General features: G+C 35.0%; 1 protein-coding gene across 2 annotated transcripts in view; it reads right to left on the bottom strand.

Annotated features, from left to right (window-relative positions):
* The window catches only part of LOC118737940 (dopamine receptor 1), a 122,240-nt gene that overhangs the window by 69,452 nt on the left and 27,620 nt on the right, over window positions 1-25,168 (bottom strand). The window contains exons 2-3 of one of the 2 annotated variants that reach the window (XM_036468768.1): window positions 12,684-12,789; window positions 8,919-9,098 (exon numbers count right to left, since the gene is read on the bottom strand). In XM_036468768.1, coding sequence (XP_036324661.1) covers window positions 8,919-9,098; window positions 12,684-12,789 — 286 coding nt within the window. The remainder of the gene's footprint in view (window positions 1-8,918; window positions 9,099-12,683; window positions 12,790-25,168) is intronic. The other variant, XM_036468769.1, reaches the window with a different exon arrangement.

Below are 25,168 nucleotides of genomic sequence, written 5' to 3'. Positions count from 1 at the left end.
ATACATGTTCCTTCGAATAAACCATTAATATATACCGAAAAAATTCGTTTGAGTTAATTTTTATAAATAAATATTTTTTTTGTTATGGTCATCAGAACTTTAATGTGAAGGTCATCAGATCAGCACCGTCATACTAAATGTGCTTTAAGCTTAATTTTTTTAAGCTACGACCTTTTTTAGCAGTGCACGGTGGTTTGAATTTTGAGCAATTGAAAAACCGACGCCATTTGAGACCCCTCTTCTTTCAAAAAGGGATGGTCGAATTTACTTGAAACATTTCCAATATTTATTAAGGTTTATGAATAGTGTTGCCATCTGTTTAAAATATTAAACTCAATTTTGGCGTCTTAATGCCATGCGGGCTCACTAGTATTATATATTAAAAATCACAAATTCAGATATAATACTTGCTTATAAGCTCCATGTAAAAGTGTAAAGTCAGTAAAAAAATGTGAAAACATGACTTCGCTTTCGTAAAACAGACTTTTTATGTTCAAATTATTAATATAAATACATATGTGTTAAGGTAGTTCTCGAAAACGTTGTCCTAATTAGTTTTGACACAAGTTATTTTCTTAGCATACTCAACCCCCTCCCCCTCAAAATGAGATACATAATAAAATAAGTATTTTCTTATGTACATCGATGGCTTCTTATAGCGATTATTTATGGCGTTATCGAAATTCGAAAACGAAAAAAAATAAATAAAAATAAAAAATGTTAACAAGCCACAATAACATTGACAAAAAAAAATCATTTACTACAGGAAATGAAATGAAATTAAAATTTAAGCTGCTGTTTTTTGCTCCATTTTCACCATTAAATCACCATTAAAATTGATTATTTACCACCATTAAAATGCAAGCAAATTTCGATACCTGCTGTTGTTGCACAGCGCCACATGCGGCCGTATAAAATACTAAAGTTTAGGCTAAGCAATTTTTAGCGAAAGGGAGACCAGAACCGCACTTTTTGAAGATAGCCAAAAGTTCGGATAAAATGTTAGCTGTCACATCTTAGCGATAGCAAAAGTCAGGATCCGGCTGCTGGTAGACACAGTTGGCTTTTTGATTTCGAAAAGAACTTCATCAGCATGAAATGCGATGTTTTCAGATCTCAATCTTTTAGCATCCTTTTCAAATTGTCTTCCATAATTTAAGTTTTTCTTTGCCAAATAAATGCAAAAAAATACGGTTGTTTTCTTATTTTTTTGGAGGTATTTTCAAATCGATCCAGCTCACTTGAATCAAATATTTTTCCGAAATATTTTGTTGGACGTCTTAGGGCCGGTTGTTCAATGTCTGGTTATCACTACTTGCCGGTTAAACATCATTATCGACGTTTTCGACATCATGCATATAACATGTGATCGATAAAGCAGTCGTTGTATTTAACCAGAGCTTCTACCTCCGATTAGTGCTAATCAGACATTGAACAACCGGCCCTTAAAGTATGATTGATTTTGTTATCCCGGCAGAAAAACCGAAACTTTTTTTGGTGTTGCAGTCTAATATATGTAAATATGTAAGTACATACCAGGGAAGAAAAATGGAAATTTCAGATTGTACCTAATATCATAAAATATATGTACCTAAATGAGACAGATTGTACCTAAAAAAAGTTACACAATTCATTTGTAGTTTTTTTTTTATAAATTTTATTTAAAACATGTATACAAAAGATGGATGTACTTTAAACATGATTATGTTTTTTTTTTCAACTGAGCCTATATCTATAGACTATAGTCTAATGGGAATCGGAGAAGCGTTGTTTTTGTCTAACTTTGACTACTGGAAAATATTGGTGAAAAAGACAAAAAACACGCTTTGCGAAGTATACTTCTTTATCCAGAAACAATACGAAATGTCTGCTAATTTATCCGATTCCTTTTAATAGGTGCAACAAGTCTAGAGAAAATAATCAAATTGCCGTAAGTAACTTCGAAAGTATTTTAAATATATTTCCAGAAATCAAAAAGCGAATATGGGTCAATAATAATAATTGTACCTACTAACTGTACCTAATGTACCTTTAAGTCATCAAACGTCGGAAAAAGGTACAATTGTACCTACTTTTTCATTCCTGGTACATACATACTACATAGTATTAGTAGTTTTCACTCTTTACAGGTATCTTATATTTTAAAAGCACGTCACCAAGTCCACTTTACTTATGCCGTGATGCCTCAGCAAGCGTTCTAATTCTTCTTCTGTTTATGTAATTAAACTCATTTGAAAGCTGTTTTTGCTCATAATAAACACAATTAAATTTTGTTGTGGTTTGTTTTCTTGTCAACCCTTTTTCTGCCAACCAAGATTCACATAAATGCCTTTATGCTTGGAAGACTAGGCTAGGGAGGTATATATATATACATATGTATGAATGTAGGTATGTATGTAAGTACATATTTATGTGCAGTCATAGACGTACATACATACATATATGTACATACATAAGTATATTTATTTACATGTATGTATGCCATATGCAATAGTTTTCTTGTTTTGCTTTCGCTTTTTGCGCTTTTTACTGCTCTTGCATTTTACTATTGCCGTTGTAGTCTTCGTAGCTCATTTGCATCGCACAAATTGTAGAAATTTCTCATGCAGAACATTGTCGTCACCGTTGTAGCCATCGTTGTTGCTAGCATTGCCTTTGCTGTTGACGTTTGCGTTGGCAATGCAGATTTGCTTTTACTGCTGACACTGGTGACAAGTTGAAAAAGGAAGTACGGTTAGACAAGTGGCTGCATAACCGAATCCCGGTTAAGGCAAAGCGCCCGAGAAGTTGAATAAATGGCGGTAAGGCGAACTGCCTTGCGAGCACATTTTGTCAATGTCAACCGTTTGTTTTTAATTTTAGGTGCATCGTATAGCATTATGGATTAGATGCATTAAAGTTCAAATATGCATACTTGGCGTTGCGTGAGAGTTGTCACATAAGGAATCTGTTAAAGGAGCATTGCTTGTAAGCGGTTACCCAATGCACAGCATATGTACATACATATGTATGTAGAATTCTGTTGGGTTTTGATTTTTACGTTAAGATGGCATAGCAGTGCAGAGTATGCATAACTGAGCCTTTAGCCGAAATATGCTTACGAAAGTGTATGATTACCACAAATGTCTATACTATGGATGTATATACATAGGTAAACACAAAAAAATGCAAGTGTCCACAGAGAGTGCCACAGAGAAAATTTGCATACTTTAAGTATTTATTGCTTAGCAAAATGATGTTGATGTAAAAAATTTTCTCACCTTAAGTTCAAATTATTTATTGTTGTTGTCGGGGTTGAGGTGAAGTGCAATACATTGAAATTTACAATTTTTCACAAGCTACATTCTTGTGGTAATTATGCACAACGACTATTCACTTAAAACGCTGTACTGGTGACGAATATGCAAACTTCTTAAGAATGCAATGTTGAGGACTCTGTGATTTTGAAGTAGCAAACTCATTGCAATTTTTATCTGTCAGCAATTGTTACAATGTCGTCTAGTTACGAAGGTTAGCGTGTATGTATTGTTTTGTCTTAAGTACGTCCATATAAGGCGCGGCTGTGGTGTAGTGGTTAGTAGTGCGCGCTACCATTCCGCAGAAACTGGGTTCGCGCTAAGTTTGCGACCAACGTCAAAAAATAACAAAAAAAAGTGTTTTTTTTTATTAGCGGTCGCCCCTTGGGAGGCTATGTCAAACCTCCGAGTGTATTTATCTGCCATGATAAACAACTTCTCATAAAAATACAATCGCCGTTCGGGGTTAGCGTAAAACTGTAGGTCCCACCCCTTTGTGTGACGAATCAAGGCGCGACGCTACAAATCGGAGGAGAAGCTCGGCCAAACACTAACATATTGTGTAAGCGCCAATCTATTATTTTTATTTTTCTAGAGCTGGTTATTTTCCAAAAATTTTTTCATTTTAATTAACATTGTGAATATAAATGATGGATATTGTAGCAAAATTTTCCAAATAACAAATTTGAGTTCTTATTTCAGGCATAGAATACTTCCATCAAAAGCCCCCAAAGCCTTTTCATCTTTGTTCGTTAGTGGACGATATTTTTTTCCGGCATGTAATAGAACGGCAATGATAAGAGACTTGTACACAGGTTTGCCACTAACGAAAAATAATACTTACCATTCACTTGAAAAAATTTAGCAAATATGGAAAATATCTAGCAATTCCTTTTTCTAGTTACTTTATAGACACATACGGTGACTCAAAAACTCCTTGGTTATTTTCGGTTGCACGCCTAACGAAAGTACCGTTACGTGGGAGGCGGCATGGTTATTGTGCGACTTAGCCCATTTTCAAAATCAATCTATCTTGGATAAAGGGCAACCCACTTAAGTATTAAATTTTGTTGAGGTATCTCATGGTTTACTCGATTTCTCTTCTCATTGTCAGCATTTTGGCATACATATCGCACACGATCTTCAAAAGTTACACAACGAAAAATTTGGCATTTTTGAAATTATGCACTAAAAATGTACCTACACAGCACATTTTAGCAAAAGTTGGAGCAAATTTTTGTTAAAATTTGTTGAAAAAACCTAAGTTAAAGTCCCCTTGCCCATATTATTCGCATGTGCTACAAAATGGTTTTTCGAATTTTCTGACGAACGTGTAATTTTAAGTTGGGTGAAGATCGTGTGCGATATATCTATGTATATCTATTTTAATTAATTTAGGCTGTTATAAGTAACCGTTATGCGAACAAACAAGTTATAATACTTCTAATATTAGCAAATATTCATTCGACTTCAAATGACGTCCATCTCAAATACACTGAAGTGGTCAACCATACAGAGGTTTACCTAAAAAATATTTAAGGGAACAATCTTTCAGTCAGTCTACCGAACAGTACCGGTCGAGGTCAGCTCAAAATTCCGAAAATTCTAGAATGGACATAAATTGAGTCAAAGTTTTTGCCAGTATCCCTTGGCTTCTTCGGTAGTTTATTCGCAAAAAAAAAACATGCATTGCCTAACTACTGTCGGTGCTCAATTATCGAAAGGCAAGATATCTGTTCCCCTCTTTCGTAATATCTTTACTACACTACAGACGATGGATAATCCTGTGAGCTTGGCTTCAGCCAAATTAACTGCTGGTTGCGAATTACCTACATGCATATATCGTCGTTTAAAGTACAAAAGTCAAATATTTGAGATACTTTGCTCAATGTATTTTTTTTCGCGCGGAATCTGAAACTTGGCCAATTCGGCGAAAACTTCTTTTGTTTGGCCTGTGTTATTTTAAAAACCTCTTATGTAAATCAACGGTGTGTGTTTTAATTGAGCCAATACTTACTTTCATATTTCCACATGTAAACTGTCTACGAACACATTTTCATGATATATCGAGCGACGTTGAACTGACGTGGATGGAGAGGACTTTGGAGGATGAAGATCCTGCAAATAAACCTCCAACACTCTAAGGCGGCGTCCGCAAATCTCCTTAACCAACTTGAGCAAGGGGGAGCCGACGTAGTCCTGATCCAGAAACCGTGGCTAAGCGGTAGCGGTATCTCCGGGATCAGGACGCCTAATTTCAAGCTGATGGTGCAGAAACAAGCAGATAGACCAAGATCTTGCATGTTCATCAGAAACGAATTCAAAGCACTAATTGTACCTAATTTCAGCAACGAGGACATTGTGACTGTTAGCCTCATAGCGGCGCCAGAAATCTCTGGATCATATCCGCATACATGGCGCATGATGACGAGGTGGAACCACCTCCATTACTGCTACGTGAAGCCATAGCCGAAGCGAGACGACGGAAAGCCGAAGTTGTTATCGGATCGGATGCAATTTCACGACACTCGTGCTGGGGAAGCTCAGATATCCATGCAAGAGGTGAGTCACTTTTTGATTATATTCTAAGTGGGGACTTATGCATTTGTAAACAAGGAAACGAACTGACCTTCATCTCTGCGGCTAGGCAAGAGGTCCTTGACTTTATCCTAGCCTCGTCTTCTATGATATCCCGCGTTTCCGATTAAAGGGTTCTTAACGATCAATCCTTTTCGGACCATAGGTATTCTCAGTTTTTTCTAGATTAAGATCGTTCTAAGAGTTTCTCTGTTTAGAAATCTTAGGAGAACAAACTGGGACCTCGAAAGTAAAAAACTGCGGGAGCCACTCCCAGGGGGCCTTAAACAGCGAAGGCTCGATTGATGTTATGGTGGAGAAGTTTACATTAGCTTGTAAGAGTGCCATCGAAAGCTCATGCCCGCTGAGTAGGCCCGGGGGCAAAGTACGGTCAAAATGCTGGACGGTGGTATTGTCAGAACTCAGGGCGCCGAGTAGACGCCTTTTCAACAAAGCCAGGAAGAGTGTACAACACTCCGACTGGGAACTCTACAAGATCGGACTGAGCGTCTATAAGTCCGAGATAAGGAAGGCCAAAAGCGAGTCATGGATAAACTTCTAATCGGGATACTTGAAAGACGAAGAGGGAAACTGGGCGATGAGTGGAGAGGAATCACTTAAGCTACTTCTTGACACTCATTTCCCAGAAAATTCTGCACCGTTTGAATCCCGCGGTGTTGGAATGGGCAACTGCTTTACCTTCTCCTCCGGTGAACTACAGGAGAGGCGCCGACTGCTCTGGGCAACCCCCTAGACCGGATGTCATCGTTCATGCGCAGCTGCAATAGCCTGTGGAGGTCTCGTGTTGCTGGCTCACCCCTATCTATGCGAGCTGCTTTGAAAGAGGGTACATCCCGGGATCTTTGACGAGTGTGAGGGTCACGTTCATCTATAAAGAAGAAAACAACTCCCATGTATCCCCGAGGAACTTCAGACCGATCAGTCCCTCATCTTTCTTATTGAAGACTTTTGAGAGTCTGATTGACCTGCACATAAGAAACAAGATTCCTCGAAAGCGTTCTAGCCTCTCTCAGCAATCCTACCTAAAGGGTAGATAAGAATGGGGCAACGCCTCTGAGCAGCGTAAAGTGAGCAGAGGCACCCCGCAGGGAATCGTCCTTTCACCCTTTATCTGGATAGTCGTGATAAACGACGTTTTGCAGGAGTTGAAAAGGATAGAATGCCGGGTTATTGCCTACGCGGATGACGTGACAAATTGGTCCTCTAGTTGCGGACTTGCTGTCAATCCTGGAAAGACGGAGCTCATTCTTACCAGGAGATACAGAAAGCCTCATGCCCAGCTCCCGTCAATAGGGGGTGTTCCACTTGTTCTCTCGGACAGGGTTAAGTTTTTGGGCATGATCCTTAATGGGAAGTTGTCATGGAAGCCAAACATTGAGGAACGAGTAAAGAAGGCATCGGTGGCTCTCTACTGCTGCAAGAATGCCAAGGGGAAGAGATGGGGCCTCTCCCCAAAAGTCATGCAATGGCTATATGAAACAATTATTAAGCCAATAATGTTATATTGGGGCTCACTGGAAAGACCACTCATGTTAGGAAGTTAGAACGAGTGCAAAGGGCGGCCCCCATTGGAATCAGCGGGGCACACCGGACCAATCCTACTCAAGCGCTGAACGCTATGCTCAATGTCGCACCACTAGGACTTAATTCCTTTAAAAGGAGGTAAACTCACCCGAAAACTTATCTCCATCTTCTTTATAATTGGCACTGCAACCATATGTTATGAGTGTAATCTATTTACATACATATGCATGTATGTATGTACACTAGGCGACATATGAAAGCGTACACCTTGTTTTAATATAATATTCACAATTATTTTCATGAACAATTTTTTGCATTGATTATTTATAAAAAATAAAGTTGATTTTATAATATAAACCATACACATCAAAGTTTCACACTTTATATAAAGTTCACAAAAATCCAAAAAATTTTCATCACAATTTTCAACTTTTTATTTAGAATATTTAGAAAATTTTTGAGTATACAGTTTTGTAGCCAATTCAATTTTAGCCACAAGTTGCAAATGGCTAAAAAACCGCGTTGATTTTTGAAATTTGTTTTTTTATGAGACTGCTTTTGCAGTGTTTTTATATAACAAGTGCCATTTACAAAAAATTGCGTTGATTTTTTTTAATTTTTTTACTAACGGTCTCCCACATTTTATTTAATAATAAATTCATGCTTATGGTTAGTATTATGTTCATTTGCACTTCATTAGGATAGAATTGAATCGAAGATCTTCTAGAAATTCTGAATAAAAAGTTAAAAATTTTGATGAACCTTTTTTGAATTTTTGTGAAATTTATATAAAATGTGAAACTTTCATATATAGAGTTTACATTACGGAATAAATTATATTTTCATAAATAACGAATGCAAAAAATTGTTCATGAAAATAATTGTGAATATTATATTAGAACAAAGTGTACACTTTAATTTGTCGCTTAGTGTATATAAAATGATTGGCTCAAAAACCACTTAACGGATTTAAGTCAATTTTTGGAGATTCTTCTTTAGATCTGTTATTATATATATATATATTTAAAAAACCCCTATTTACGTCCCGTGTTCGGAATATATGTATGTAGGTCTACTATGTAAGTCATAAAAACTATTTCCGAAAAAAATTGTATAATAAGAAGTGATTCTGCTAAAAATTGCGCTTGAGTCGAGATATTTAGAAATCTAGTATCAATGGTCTGATTTGGATATTTGTTTATGTTATACGAATTTAGTTTTTAGATGGCCAACTGAAGATTTAATGATATTTTAAGGAATCGCAAAAGTGACGAATTATCAAGGAAAGACCACGCCATTCCAAGAAAATACAAGGTGGCAAACCCCTTCCGTCCAGTGAAACAGCGAGGATTCTTGGTTGGTTAAACTTTTTTGTTGACCACCCGAATGAAGGAAGGAATTCTTATGTATTATATGTATGTATGTACATATTTATATATGCACTTATGCAAACAATCACACTGTGTAAATCTGAATTTCAATAAAACAGTGAATACTCACCCAGTAGATCATTGACGCCGGCAAATGTCATCACGAGGGATGCGACGAATAAATCCGCTATCGCTAATGATGCCAGAAATAAATTTCCAATACGCCGTAAACTGCGTTCGGTATAAATGGCGAGGCAGACGAGTATATTGCCGGCAACCGATAGAAAAATCAGCACTGACAGGAAGATGCCTGCGGGTGTGCATCATCAGTATTATGGTGAGCGATGAAAAGCCGGGTGAGAAAAGGAATGAAAAGAAAAGGAGATAAACAAACATGAAAACTTACTGAATGAAATGACAGAAGCCATGCATATATATAGTTCATACATATATATGCACATACATTTGTACATACATACATACATGGGAGAGATAAAAGATGTGCATGTGGAATTTGACTTTGCAAGGAAAAATCAGAAAAACGAAATTGAAATTTCAAATAAGAAATGCTCTTGAAGCCCGGATAAGTTACTGGAAAAGTTAATTCAAGATAAATAAGTGGAAAAATAAATAGGGTCAGGGAGACAGTTATGTGAACCTTCTTCTCTGTGAATAGGTAAGTGCGAGTATTTGAAAACTGACAGTTGGTTATGATAATGCGAGTGTCAAGCAGAAGCGCAAGCTATAAAGCATGCGGCATGCTGCGTGCAAGCAAGCTGGAAAAGTTTTTTTTGTTTGTTTTCATGGCTTTGTGAAGTGGAAAATTACATACTTAGAATGACATTTAATAAAGTGCTCATATGAAAAACGGTGTAGGGAGAATAAAAGTACAAAGTGATTTATTACAGTGATGCAAATAAGTTTAAACAGAAAGAAATAATACATATTTTTTAAATTAATAAAAAAAGATAATAATTATAAAAATGGATGATTTCTCATGTTAATGGAGCTATATTTATTTGCACTAAAAATCCATCAGAACAAAGAAAAGTGATTGCAAGTAAATATCCTGTTTAGGCGCGGGACTACTAACAACAAGCGTCTAAATGCATGCTATGGACTGTTGCATGTGCAAAAATTTCCTTAATTAGATTTATGAAATTTTTATTCATACTCTTTTCTCAGTGCACTCGGTTTTCTAATATACCCAAAATCATAGATTTTTTTCGTAGTCTTAGGTATGAATGGTATTCTTCAACTCAGTTAGACTTAAAAAATACGACCTTCTCCTCCGATTTGTGGTGTACCCCTTGATGTTGTCACACAAAGAGGAGGGACCAACAGCTTTACGCCTACTCCGAACCCCGAAAATATTTTTGAGAGTTTTTTTTTCATGGCAGAAATGCACGCGGAGGTTTGCCATTGCTTGCCGATTGGCGAACGCTAATAACAAAAAACGTTTCCCTTTCTTTTGTTTTTCGATGCGAGTCGGAAACTGGGCTCGAACCCAGGCCCTGCGGAATGGTAGCGCGCACTGCTTACCACTACACACAATGGCCTCTAATAAGCTAATAGAGTAAAAAAGGCGAAATTCGAGGATGTTATCGTGTTTATATTATTCCTAAAAATATATATTTTTTTTTTTTTAAATAAATGTTGCAAACATTCAAGGATATTCAAGGATAAAATTTTGAAAGTACATTTCATTTCAGGACCTATTCATCGTTATATACCGAGAAATTTAATTTTTCTTAATTCCCATATAGGTAATACTCCTATATAGGCAGTAAGAGCTAGTACCGTCCGAAAACATTACATTACAGACATATCAATAAACACATACGAAGGAAAAGGGACACACACGTTTATAAACGAACATTTACACAACTCATACACCAAACCGGTACTAGACATTAGAAGTTAGCTTACTGTCAATATAGAAGTATTACATGTATGTTAATTCCACCAAATTTTCTCTTTAATTTTGATACCCATATTGCTTTTTATAGAGGAAAGCGAAAAATGCAGTTTTACTAGATTTTGCACGCAGTTTAGCGAATATATTTGGGGCATTCTGGCAGTCTTGCAAAGCCCTTGCACGGCTTCCGGATTGCACGGTTTGCAAAGCCGTCCCATACGAAAACCGGGTTTCACCGTGCAATACGTGTACCGTGCATGGGCTTTGCAAAACTCAGAGAACACCCCTATTGATTTTTCTGTGTGTGTCAAATTTACTAGACATATTTTCTAATCGCTTTCGCCCGTTGGCAGGCAATGGCGAATCCCGGAGATCATTTATGCCATTATATAAACTGACTGCATTTACATCTCAATGGCAGGACTGTTAGAGATAAATATTCAACTACCTGTTCAGATACTCAATGCCAGTTACATGCACTAAAGTTCGAAATTCTACCGTTTTTCAGTAAATGCTAGTCTGTGCGATGGCCAGTTGAATTCCAAATTCTGCTAGCCAAGACCATAGTAGATGGTCAGGAAGAAATCATCTATTGTTAAATTCATTCCAAGCCGAACTAGTTCAGTTTACTCTTACACAAATCTGTCACTGTCAAACACGCAAACTTTCTGCGAACTATTTACCTATTCTTGGCTTTCAAACCCATGCAAAACCAGTATATACTTACTTATGTACAAATGTGAAAGTGATAAGAGCCATTGTTACTTTTCAGGATGACTTTTTAGAAAAACAGATTGATATTCGCTCTGAAATATGACATAAAATGACGATCAGCTAAATTTTAATTTAAGGGTAATGGCTTAATTGTATTTAAATATCACACGTTTAAAAATACAGAGATGTAGTTCAAAAGTTATGTTTTCGGAAATTTAATTATAAAATTAATAAGCTTGATAAGGAGAATATGTTTAGCCTAACATATTACTAGACCTTCGAAAATTGGCGAAGATATTTGCCTTTCCATCTGTCATTTCGTATACCAACTGCATAAATTGATCAAATATTGATTACGTTTGCCCACATAATTGGAATTTTAAAATAATTCAGTATTTTATTTAACGTGGTAGTATAATAAAAGTAACTCTTTCTGGGGGTTTCCGAGGAATGAGCAACGAAGTGCAAATTCGGCTTAATAACCAAAGATATCCAATGGTAATTTTCTTCTTTTTAAATAGCCAAATATTTTGCCTTGTAACTCTTAGGAAATATTAACAAACCTAGCATATTACGCACGGGTGTGAGTCGAAATAAGACAATTAAAGAGAACCTTAATTGATACTAGAATAGGTTTAAAAATAGAATCATGGCGGTACAGGAATTCTAGATACTGAGAAATAAAATAGTATACCCATTATCAGCAAATGTGGTGCAGGGATACTGAATAAATAACTACACAGAATAAATGTATTGGACTAAATCGAGAGTATCAGTCAATTGTAAGGTTAAGGCGCGCTTCCACTCCGCAACGCCTGGGTTCAAGCCCTGGTCAAAGCAGCATCGCAAAAAAATATATAAATTTTATTTTTTTTTTAACAGCGGTCGTCTCTCGGCAGGCAATAGCAAACCTACATAACCTCATAAAAATACAATCGCCGTTCGGTGTCGGCGTAAAACTGTAGGTCCCTCCGCTTTGTGTGACAACATTAAGGCGCCGCTACAAGACGGAGGGGAAGCTCGGCCAAACACTAACATATATGTAAGCGCCAATCTATTGCTATTATTATTATTTATAGAAAAATAACCAAAAATGTTAACTTAGAAAACATTGCGCATATTAAAAAGTAATCAACATGTGAACACTTGTTTGAGTCACGGTACGAATAGTTTTTGATTATCTGTTTACGTATGCGTGTGTATATAACTATAGATATGTGCACGTTCATGCACTTGATAGACATTCAACGACATTTACTTTACCAACAACTAAAATTGACACAAGAGACACCGCATCAGGTTCCTCACCCACTATCGTATCGGTCTCGGATGGGTTAATCCACGATGTGTCATTGAAATATGAAGTTAACTGAAATGAAGCAAAAAGATACTTTTAGAATAATAATAATAGAATAAAATAAATATACATACAACAAGTTTTATAGTTATGCAAGTAAAATAACATGTTCATACTTTTCTACATTTAAACTGCTTATATTCCTTAGACTAAATAAACAATCAATTATATAGGCACACATATGTATGTTCTAACTTTTGACCTCACCGCACCTCATCTTTGCCTCCCTTTTATTAGCTCGGGATGTAACGTGAATTACTCGGACAGCTCTATGACCTGTACAAGGTCACTTAAAAAGTTTGTGCAAGTTTTTATTCATTTTTTATTTTGTAACACCGTGTATTTTGTAAATAAAGCTTACTTAAGCATTTTAGACACAAATTACAATATTTTAATAAACTATTCAATTTCATTGATTTGGAATTGCTAAACAGGCAGCAACACTCTTCAAGAGTACTTTTGAAGTAAAGTTTTTTAAACCTCTATCGCTTTGTACCCATATTAAAATATTTCACTAGGACCGTTTTCTTTCTTTAAACACAAACTTTGTTCTCGAAAAATGTCTTAGAAGGGCATATATATTTTAAAAGCTACTTGAGGAAACGGCCCTTAAATCGTTATCTATGTAAGTTGGTTTTGAAGTTTTACACATCTAGCCAATCTATTTAAAATTTAAATAAAGCCCTCTTTAACTCATTTCGGATGACCCTATCTGCGCGCCAAATTTCATTAAAATAATTCCAGCAGTTTTAACGTGGATGGGCAACAAGAGTGTGTGGCCCCCTTACTCAAAAGCTTTCACATTTAATATAGAAAATGTTTACAATTGTATGTATGCACATAATATGTACGCATGTGTTCATAATATGATAAGTCTTAATTACTTTTAAATTTTATGAGAATTAGCATTATGATTTACATCTACATACAAAAACTGTCCTTAATTTCCTAAACTTCCATTCATTTAACTAAAGGTTCTCTACTGAAATTCTTTTGTGCATCGCTTTGAGAGTTTTAAAACTTTTTAACATAGAAATAAAAACATTATTAAGAGCAAAAAATTTATAACGAGGTGAATAAGATGCAAAAGGAAATTTTTCATTATGTCAGCAGCGAGCATTTAAAGTTTACTTGATGAAGTGGCTGTCAAGTAGCTTTGTTTCCACACTCTATTATGGCTGTAAAAGCAAAATGAGGATGAGAAAATAGCTACTGCAGTATGTATCAACATATGTATATATGTACGTAGGTACATAAACAAGATGTCCAAGAAATACCCTGCCGATGTTTAGGAGAAGGTAGGTGGGGAGGTGAGCTCCCTGATAAACAAACATTTTTCATGTAAAAGTGTCACCGTTTTTTAATTCCTATTTTTTAAGCTCATATTTATCATAAAATAATGTAGATTTTTTATATAAAAAAATGTCAATACTTCAAAAACGGTGACACTTTTACCTGATAAATTTTTGCTTATCAGGGACTAGTAATGGGTCTGATGATGTTAACAGAATAAAACAGAGTCAAAGTTCAGCACGCCTCATGAAGGGAGATCAACAATACATACACTTTTTACAAAAAAATAGGACTTAGCGTAGTGTAAGTTTGGGTAATTGCAATTGGAACAGATTAGATATTAATACTTACTACTATAGAAATAATTACACTGTACGGCAAAATCAACTTTTTTCTGGGTATTGAACCAAACCAATTTTTTTTAAGAGATTGAGTCATAGGTATAAAAAAGTAATTTCTCCGTTTTTCCAAGTTAGCCTCCGAAATCGAGATATGGGCCTTCAAAGTTTCGACCTTTGGTAAAAAATTATATTTAATTATTGCATGTACATAACTAAAAACCTAAAAATACAGACGTAGTCCTCCTTTTGCTCCTATTTAAATGGTATATAACTTTTTTTTGCAAACTAATATTACAGATGCCATAAGGGGTGAAACTTCAGGTCTTCGAAAAATTAAATTCCTTATATTGTAAACAATTTTGAACTGATTTAAAATAAAAAATATATATATGGTTGTAAAGGCGACTGAACCCCCTTTATTTCGATATGCATATTAGCATACTTTTGAAAAAACACATTTTATAAAAAAAAATATTTTAAACAAAAAAATGACTAACAGTTTTTAAAGCATTGATGTCGTTGTAAAGTCTATTAAATCCCATTTCTTTCGATATACATATTTGTATACTTCGTGTATAAAAATTTGAGAAATACACATCTAAAGGAAAAAAATAAATGTTTTTAATAAAAAAAATTTACACAACAAAATGACTAACCGATTTTGAAAAGGTTGGTATCATTCTAAAGGCGATTATACCCCCTTTCTTATGATATACATATTTGTATACTTTGTATATAAAAATTTGAAAAAAAGACACTTAAAGGAAAAAATAGAAGTTTTTCTTATAAAAAATATTTTAAACAAACAAATTACTAATTAGTTATACAATTGAATACTTTATTTAAATAAAACAGAAAATTACCTTTAATTTTTATATATAACCTGTTATGTAAAAAATCAAAAACCATGGTGTTTTTATATTTTTATATGCCTTAGACTTCTGTTACATATAATTTTGCTTTATTTTCAACAGGGCTGTCGGTGAACAAGAACGAATTAGTGCTTAAAGCACTATTAGTTATTTGTTTTATTTAAATACGGTACTCAATGGTGTTACTAATTAGTAATTTTTCTGTATTTTTTTTTTATAAGAAAAAATTGTTATTTTTTTCCGTTTAAGTGTTTTTTCTAAACTTTTTATATACGAAGTATAGAAATATACTTATTAGACGAAAGGGGTTTAATCGAATTAACAACAATAGCAATTTTTTAAAATCGGTGAGTATTTTTTTGTGTAAAATACTTATTTTTAGTGCGAGCTTGGAGACTGAAGAAATATAATGATTTTATAACCAAATGTTACGCAACGAAATAAAATTTATAAAAGTAAAAATGGCAAATGGTGATTGGCTTACTCCACGACAACTTAGTGCACTTGATCCCGAAAAACAGCAAGGATACATTTGCCAGAAGTTAGAAGATTTTGGAAAGGAAAACAGTGACGACAGGCATTTCGTATCTGAATAGATTGTGGACGAAACGGAATAAATCGAGTTATCAGAAGAAGCCACTACTAGACTACAACCAAAGCAAAAGTGGCGTTGATAACATAGATAAATGCCTTGCAGAATATTCAACCAAGCGGCCTTGAAAATTTTTTTATAATATTCTAGATGTAGATGTCTTTACTACGTACATAAGTAGAGAAATAGAAGTGAGAACTACTACTAGTCGAATAACATTGTCGAATAATATTATCTACACGCAACGTCATTGAAGCAATAAACGTCGGTCCTTTGAGGATAATGGATGTTGCAGTATCTAGGCTACAAGGAAGAACGTGACAGTGCGGGCAGAATAAAAACAAAGGGTAATTGTTCTACTTCCGTTTGCAAAAGACCCGTGTGTACTAATATGCCGCAATGCAATATCTAGATGTAGTTAAAAAGCTAGTAATTTCTAATTTATTCATATTTTTTTATTTTTTTTATTTCACAAGTATTATCTCACTATAATAACATTATACTCCTGTATTATTTTAAGAATTTTATTCAAAATAAAGTTTACTTCCCAAATGTATCAACATACATATTTGCATGCCAACATATATCTACATCCCCGTGCAAAAGTCGAAAAATGGCCAGATCTCTGGCCCAGGTGGTCCAATCCCACTCAGACACAGAACATTTTTGTTAAGGATTTCATGAAATTTCAAGTCAATCAGATGAATAGTTTCCAAGATATAACAGTTTTAAAACGCAAAACATACCCGGGTATGTTGCTATTGACATAAAGGTTAAAGTGTTTTAACTGCATTCTCATCTAATGTGTACATATGTATGTACGTATACAAATAAAATTGAACAAATACGGATGTATGTATGTATTTAATTAAATAATTTTATCATTTTTTTATTTGCCCAATGCACGTTTAGTTTCTATACAAATACTTATTTAATTCTAAACAAACTTCCGTCGGTTAGGTGTCTTAAAATTTCGCACCACCTTAACGCCTTGGCTCCTTTTCCTTTTGGTATATGCATGCATGTATGTGTATATGTATATACATATGAATGTGGTCGAAACTCGCTCATGGTACGCAGTTGAATTCTTAATGCAAAATAGAAAATGCCAACTTGAAAAGGGATACAAGTTATTCATCATTTGACTTATAGGCGGCGTTCAAAAGAAAGAAATGTCGAAATCACTTCTACCTTGTAGAATATGCCTTGGGCTCTGCCCCGTACAGCTTTCATGCTGCTTTTGCGGTGGTTTTACCGCCTTGACAGCTAAAATAAATACACACTAGGGATGTTAATTTTTCAGCTTTTTCCGATCCCGAGATTTTCGGAATGTTGTTATCGCAATTCCGGGATTTAGATATTCATTACTTTTCAATAACTTAAATCGGAAAAATGGCGTCTATATTGCTTTTCTACCATAAAATAAATAATAAATAATTTGTTTTGCAACCTACTTTTTTATTCAAAGCGACATTTTATTGTTTCTCTCTGACGCCAAGATTTATTTTAAAAGACTTTGTAATTTCAAAGATGATTAATGCCGAAAATTATTTTAAAAATTCAATACAATATAGAGTAAAAATACGGGTACCAAATGCAAGAGGAAATTTATTTAGAATCTAACAAAATTAAACATTTTTGAATTCACAAGGACGAACAGGTAATTTTTTAAGCTAAGAAAGCTAGAAGGAAGAAATTCGAGGATTTTGTCGAGTTAATATACGTTTTTCAAAAACAAAAACTGTGAAATTTCAAGGAAAAACCTTTAAAAGGACCTATATCAATACTTACCAGTACTTCTGCACCAAAAACTTTAATCTCTTTAAATCCTGTAGGGATTTGCTCTCTAATTATGTACCCATACTTCTTCTCTAAGCACATTTCTCTGAATTTTTTAAATCAAAAACTAAAAACGCAATTTCGCTAATATATTGATAGGAGCTAGACATTTATAAAAAAATATTAATTATTAAATAAAAAAGGAAATATAGCCAATACTGGTCAAGAAAAGGAGTTTCTGTTATTGCCATCAGTGCAAATTACAAATCCCGGGATGATTTGCCAAGCATTCTTATAGCAACACTTGGGGGTTCCACATAACATCCGCGGACATAACTTCCACCGAAGCGTGAAATAAGTTTCATGGAAGTTATGTTTTGAAATTACTACCATCTATCGATTTTTGGTCCATGGAAGTAAAGTCTGACATTAGTTCCACAGATCTGATTAATGGAAGTTATTTCAGACATAAGTTCCATGACAATTATATAATATATAATAAATGAGCCGCTCAATGTACAAATAAATTTTAGGAGTTAAACCTGGAAGTCCAGCACAAAACTAGGTATTTTCGCTTACAACTTTTTGAAAAGTGGTTAACGAAATCCAAGACGACCTTTTCGATTTCGGAAGTCTAGACTGTATATAGAAAAGTAATTTCTCAGTTTTCCCAGGTTGGCGATTCTAAACGTTTTTTCTTTTTCAATTTGAAGTTTGTAGTGGCAGAGCAGCATTTAAAACAATTAAAAGTAATTTAATTGCAAATATTTATACGGCGAAAAGGCTTTAAGGCGTTTTTTTTTGGTCCGAGGATTCTGAATTTGCAATTTGTTTTCCGGCCGCTCGGTGCACTATTATGAAAAAAATATGGCAGGAACATGAAGGAATAGTGCAAACAGTTTTTCTTAATAATGTTATTAAACAATGTCTCTTCATGTTTTTTTCCACACACAAACGCACCAAATCCCACCCAGCGGCCGGTTTTGGTAAAAATGAATGGCAAAACTGAATTGCGGATTCAGATTACTTGTACCCAAAAACCTGCAGAAAGTCCTTTTGATGGCATAAATATTTGCATTTAAATCAATTTAATTGTTTTAAAAGCTGATATGCGACTTCAAACTTCAGATTGAAAAAAAAAACTTTAAAATCGTCTATCGCCTAGAAAAAATGAAAAAAAAAAATTCTATATACAATCCAAACTTTGAGAAAAACTTGGTTTCGTCAATTCCCCAGCCGACTACCGAACAGTGAATGGATGGATATAAGATTTTAGTAGCACAAGCGTTTCACTTCAATGGATTTTGAATATTTTCGAAGATATTGTTTAAAACCGGCGAATGGAACACTAATGACTTAGGTACATACATACATATTTATGAGGTTCCTTTTTAATTTTGTGCTTTATTTTTAGAAAATTTTGAATGAACTTTCGGTTTTCAGTTTGAAAACGCGCATCACTCCGACCCAACTTTTCGAGTTATTAGTGATTGTTACCAGCCACCAGTCAAGAAAGAACAAACTCTTTAAAGGGATCATGAGATCGATAAAGCCTTCAAGTTATTGATAAAGGACCAAAGGCATATCGAAAAATTTATCGAAGGTGAAGAAGATGAGTTGGATGATGACTTGATCGGAGTTCTATAGAAAATAAAACGCAAACACCTCTGACGAGCCTCAACAAGTTCCAAATTCTGAAAATCTCAAAATCTATATCAACTGTAAAATAAATCCGTGCGAAATTGTGTTTATTTTCTCATATAATATTATGCGAATTTTTTACAATTCTTCAAAGATTGCCGTAAATGTTAAGTAAGTATTCAAAGTGTTGTTCGAATGATAATATAATTAATCCTTACTATAAACATGTCCTTCTTATATGAAAGGAAACCGTTATAGATTTTTGTTCCTAAATAGTAATAATAGGATCTCTGGCGATCTAATTATTGTGGAAGTTAAGTCATGACATAACTTCCATGAGATTTTCGTGGAAATCTTTTGGAAGTTATGCCATGACATAAATTCCATGGACGTTATATCTGATCTTCGTGGCAATTAAGTCTGAAATAACTTATGTCAGTTAGCCAACACTTGCTCGAAAGCTGTTTGTGACAGAGGCTTTAGAATAGATTTAGATATTAATATATACATCAAACTGGTTCGGGAACTATTCCTACTTTTGTAATTACTATACACATTTGGTTCTAGTAACACAAATCCCCCATAACAGTGGTTTAATTCGAATTCTGGAAGCTTCAGCGTGACCCTGAACAAAAATGTTGCAGCTCCAGTTTTTTATGAACGAATCGCTGCGTTTGTTACCTGAAAATAAACTATTCATGAAATAAAAATCTCATAACTATCAAAGGCAGACTTTTGCTTCAAACTTAACTCATCAGGCAATTTCCGTTCTGATCTAGCTTCTAGCATTCACTGCTTTCATAAATTGCCTTCCACTTATTTCTATCAAGCATTTTTGGCCTTTTAAACCATTTGCTCTTTTCCATTTTGAAATTTACTGCCTGCAAAATTGTGCACTCAGTTGCAATTTGTTTAAAAGTCAATTTGCCAACATTGCTGCCAAGTAAGTGTCAAAGTGTGACAAAAACGGGCAGCGCGACAACGAAAATGTGAGTGATGGCTGCAAAAAACCCAACTACTACCTCCGCACCAAGGTGTATTAAACAAGGTGGTGTTGGGGCGACAGCTGAGTTTTTCGCCGTGGAGGCCATTACGTCAAAATGATGTGTTTGTTGTAACTCATACCAATGACAGTATGGACATCAGCGTATAATTTGTTAGTGTAATTTTTTACTTATATACGGCCAACACCACCTTGTTAAATACGCCTTGCTCCGCACATTTTCATACATACTGACATAAAATTACGGAGGAGCGATATAGGTATATACATAAATATGCTTTGTAGCCCTAATGCAATTCATTAATCATTGGCGAATCGCATTCAAGACATGCTAATGTGACGCTTCTTAGACTGTAGGATATCCACATTAGTTGACGTCAATGGTCGATGAGATGTTAAAGTGTAGCTCGATATTTTTTGTTTTCAGTAAGTAAAACCCCAGAAGTTACTGTTGCATTAAATTTATTCGCAATTTGTTAACCCGTCTGTTTAATGAGCAAAATCAAGACGCAAAGACGCTGCTATTCTGCGTTTTCCCTCTCCTTTTTTGTTCATAATTCCCTGCTGAAAGTCAGCATGAAAATTTCATACCAATCCATACCGTAAGCAAAGACTATTCTGGCGAAGAAAGAAGTTTGGTAGGATAATATCTACATTCAGCAACCAATTTGCAGTTTCCAATTTGCTATTCGTGAGGTAAATGCATGATTTTTTGGATAAATCGAAGCTTTCTACATAAGATGTTCCATTATTCACCTTTTTTAGAAAACCGGTTTTCCAGTTATTCGAAAAATGGCAATTTGAAAAAAAAAACCTATTCAAATTATAAAAAACACTGCTAAAAGGTTTTATTTTACAAATTTTCTCTTCTCTAATTTTCTAAATGGCAATTCAACCGTAAATTTTAAGTGTTTTGGCTGGTCGATATCTCAGTCGATTTTGCATTCGACTGTTAGTCAGAAATCATAAATTACAGTATGAACGCTCAACATAGGTATAGCTTAGATTTAGAAGTCAGTAAAGCAAAATAAGTTGAAAGTATTTTGGATTACAAGTAAATCAAAAAAAAAAAAATGTGTGAAAAATTCACACTTAGCGGGGTGCGCGATCTTATCAAGATGAGATCGCTAAAGCAACAGTCCTTTTTGAAATCAGCGTGAGCATGTATGTACATATAATCGACTGTCTTGAATATGCGAATACACCATCCGCTGCCCCAACCCGACTATACAAATACAGTATTTTAAAGACAAGTCATTCTCCGAGAATTAAGCAACGCCTTCGTCTACTCTCACCCCTTGCATTCCAATAACGCACAGTTAGAAAAATGACGAAAAAAGCTGGCCAACATTCCAAAAATTAAAGTTGTCCGACCGTCGCAAAACATGGTAATTTGTCCATTGTATCTTCTTCCTAAGAGCAGTTTTAATTTGCTATTCTCACTAAAGTTTGTGTTGTTTTTAACATTGGCTCTAAAGTTGTACTTCGGAAATTTGCTTTTAAAGTAGTAAAGCTTTAAATTATAATTTAAAAAAATAATTATTTTTTGCGAGATAGAGAGCGTTTCAGATGTTATCTCAAATATTCTAAGTTATTAAATTAAAATTTTTGACACAAGTAAATATATCTAAAAATTTATTGAAACATTTTCTCAAAAAAAAAATAAAATAAAAAAATTATTGAAGATAATAGTAAAAACTGCGTACTTCACGATCGATAGCGCCATAAAATAATAACAGTGCTCATTGTTTTGTGCGGAAAGAAATGAAACCTTCTAAAAATATTCAAAAAAAAAGTGTTGAAACCGGTTTTGAAAAAATCTAGTCATTCACGCAGTCTTCTGATTTACTAGAGAAAGTTAAAAAATCATTTATTATATGCAGAATGCACTTTATTGTTGTTCAAAATTTAAGTAATCAAAAATTCATGTTCACTTTTCAAATACAAAAAATATAACAGTTTATCAATTACCGATAATGCATGCTAAGTTTTGAAATTATTAAAGATTTATGAAGGTCAAAACTTCAAACCAAACCAAAAAGTTGTGTGTAGTTTTTAAATTATTTAAAAGGTTATGTCCAGTTTTTAAATAACGAGAATTTGTGTGCCAGGTTGCGGTCAAAAAACCGCAGCATTGGACCTTAACTAATCATTACATATGTACTATGTCAGTTAGCGCAGTTACAATTTCACACTCTGCGGTACGAAGGACTCGTTAACAAATTTACACCTAAATTAAGCAACGTCCTGTGGTAATGGCATGTGGACTCTGAGGTTCACAAATTATTACATATAACTAATATCTACATGTGCATGTATGTAGTGCACGCATAAACTAATATTCCCTGCAGCAATAAGGCGGCCAATTTTTCGTAAAGGACTACTACTTCACTGGTTAAAATTTGACTGGTCAGAATTGGACATTCGCTTGCACCGAAATGTCAGCCTTCGACCAGTCCCCAAGGAATCGGCTTAGAGATAGACGAAAAGTACAGTTTGGCAGTGACAGAGTGGTGTTGTCTTGCAATTTAATAAAAAAAATTTAAAGAACACTACCCTGTAAATGTCCCAATCGCTTGGTCTAGCCTTGATGCAAAGTGATCATTTGAACGCACATTTACATGCATAGCTGTAGCTCAGTGCGCAGAGATGCTTGCCACTATTTGTTAGCTTTCAGGAGGGTCCGGGTGCAAATGCCGTCAGAGGCAACATGGTTATAAAATTATATATTTTTTTTTTTGTTTCCGAAATATGAAAAAGCATCTGTGACGTGCAGAACGCAATCTTACCCCAACGAAAAAAATCCCCAAAATCAGACTAGTCCAGGACTATCTTACGGTCAGTGTTGATTGGCCGGTCCTTTTCCAATGACACGCCAATGCTAAAATTGACAGTTGAAACCATTGGCAGGGGAATTATGAGGGAGTAGTGGTGGTAACAATAGGGGCTATCTGAGGGCTAACCTAGGGGGAGTCTGTATTGCTGCAGGGTTCATACTAATTTACAAACATACTTATCGTTTTACGCAAGGTTGCCACCAAAACGGACCCTGTACATTTCCATATTTGTGTATGAATTTATAAATATTTACATGTTTATGTATGTACTGAAAGTTATATGTGTGCATATGTATTTATATAAATCCAACAACCCAGTGGGAAAAGCTAATGTGTGGGAATGCAAAAAGTAATGGATAGCCCCTATGGCATATGCAAGAGAAAATGCAAAAATTTCTCCACTGCGATCAGCGTTGCCACAGACAAATTTTTTTTCCTACCAAAATTTCCTACCATAACCAACCAAAACCTACTAACCATTTTTTTGAGTTTTAATATTTGTTTTCGATGTCAAATTTTTTAAAAACATAGTTAACATAAACTAATAAAACTAAAACACAACTAGATTAATAAAAACAAATTAACTGCGTATAACGATTCATTTTACTGTAGACTTATCCATATGTACATATGTTTCTTTACACATACATATATATCGTAACTAGATACGAATAAAGACGCGAGCTCAAAAGTTGATAGCGAAAAAAGAGGCTTAAACAAATTTCGGTGAAGAGAGACTCTTAACATAGGTGACGGCAAATAAAGCCGCGTTAACCTCTTTGACAGTGAAGAAAGACCCATAAACTTATGTCCGCGGTCAACTATATTTTCGAGTGCAACAGTATTCCCCAGAACTCCCCAATGAGTTTTTCCGAGCTCTTTATTCGTGTCTAGTGACGATATTATTATTATTACGTCGAAGATACCCGCGCTGCGACCTAAGAAGATATATTGTGCTAAATCAAAATTGTAATCACTCCAACCTTAGGCTATTTAAAAAGCTCAGCACTTTGGATGAGGCCATGTTCCAAATTTTAGATGGAGAAGGCAATCGTTCTCCAAGGTGTATCAATCTACGATTCATGCTTCGTGGACAGGCACATACAATATATTCTGGGGTTTATTTCACCAGCCGACAAACCCTACAGTCCGTCTCTACAGAACGACCCATTTACTTAAAACCGTACGTTAACTTGCAGTGTGCTGTCAGGTTGCCAGCAAGTGTTCTAAGTTCAAGGTGTCTTTTGGAGTTCCTTCTGGAAAGAGTTATGCATATCTTTGATTGTCTTATTCCCTTTGACTTAAGCCAGTAGGCAGCTATTTGAGATTATTCACAGCTAGCTCCTAAGTAGGTCTTTAGTGTATCCTTTACCACAGAAAGGCTAGGGACCATGCAAACGCATTTGAGCTTCACGCTTTGCGAGACAGTCAGCCCTTTCGTTGCCTTCAAACCCTTCATGCGAGATGCTATTGTGGGCTCGCAGGTGGTTCAAGAGTTTACAAGCCTTGATGCCGTTTTAAAAGACTCTAAGGCCATTAACGCTGCCTGAATGTTCGACATAATATTTATTCTGGCCTCATTTGCCTTCTACGATGACACTCCCGAACAAAGCGATTCGATTGGGAAGGCTTCCGCCTGAAATATGGTTGAGTACGAGCCCATCGGCAGACTTTTCTGGAATCTTGGTCCAAGTACGCCATAAATTATATCGCGACCTAAAGGTGAAAAGGTGCCAAGTCCATTTTTTTTCAAAGTTCAGTTTTTGATGCAGAATGATAGGTAATACGAAACTACATCGATTTTTCGTGTCTCCTGAAAAATTTTTAAAAACGGACTTGGCACCTTTTCATGATGCTTAGGTCACTATATATGGATGTCCGTATTGCATATTGGCAATAATAAGGTATACGTTTGTACTTAGGAATCAGGTATATTTACATGTTAGCGGCCGCCATTATACGAACGCCCCGGTGAAATATTTGTGTAAAAAAGGTTGCTAAAATATTTGGAGATACGTACATATTTTCTATTT

The sequence above is a fragment of the Rhagoletis pomonella genome, unplaced genomic scaffold, assembly GCF_013731165.1.
Source record: "Rhagoletis pomonella isolate Grant_MI unplaced genomic scaffold, Rhpom_1.0 Rhpom_scaffold_00004, whole genome shotgun sequence".
Taxonomy (NCBI): domain Eukaryota; kingdom Metazoa; phylum Arthropoda; class Insecta; order Diptera; family Tephritidae; genus Rhagoletis; species Rhagoletis pomonella.
Note: the sequence above shows the minus strand (reverse complement) of the source record. Positions and strands in the feature narration are given on the sequence as shown.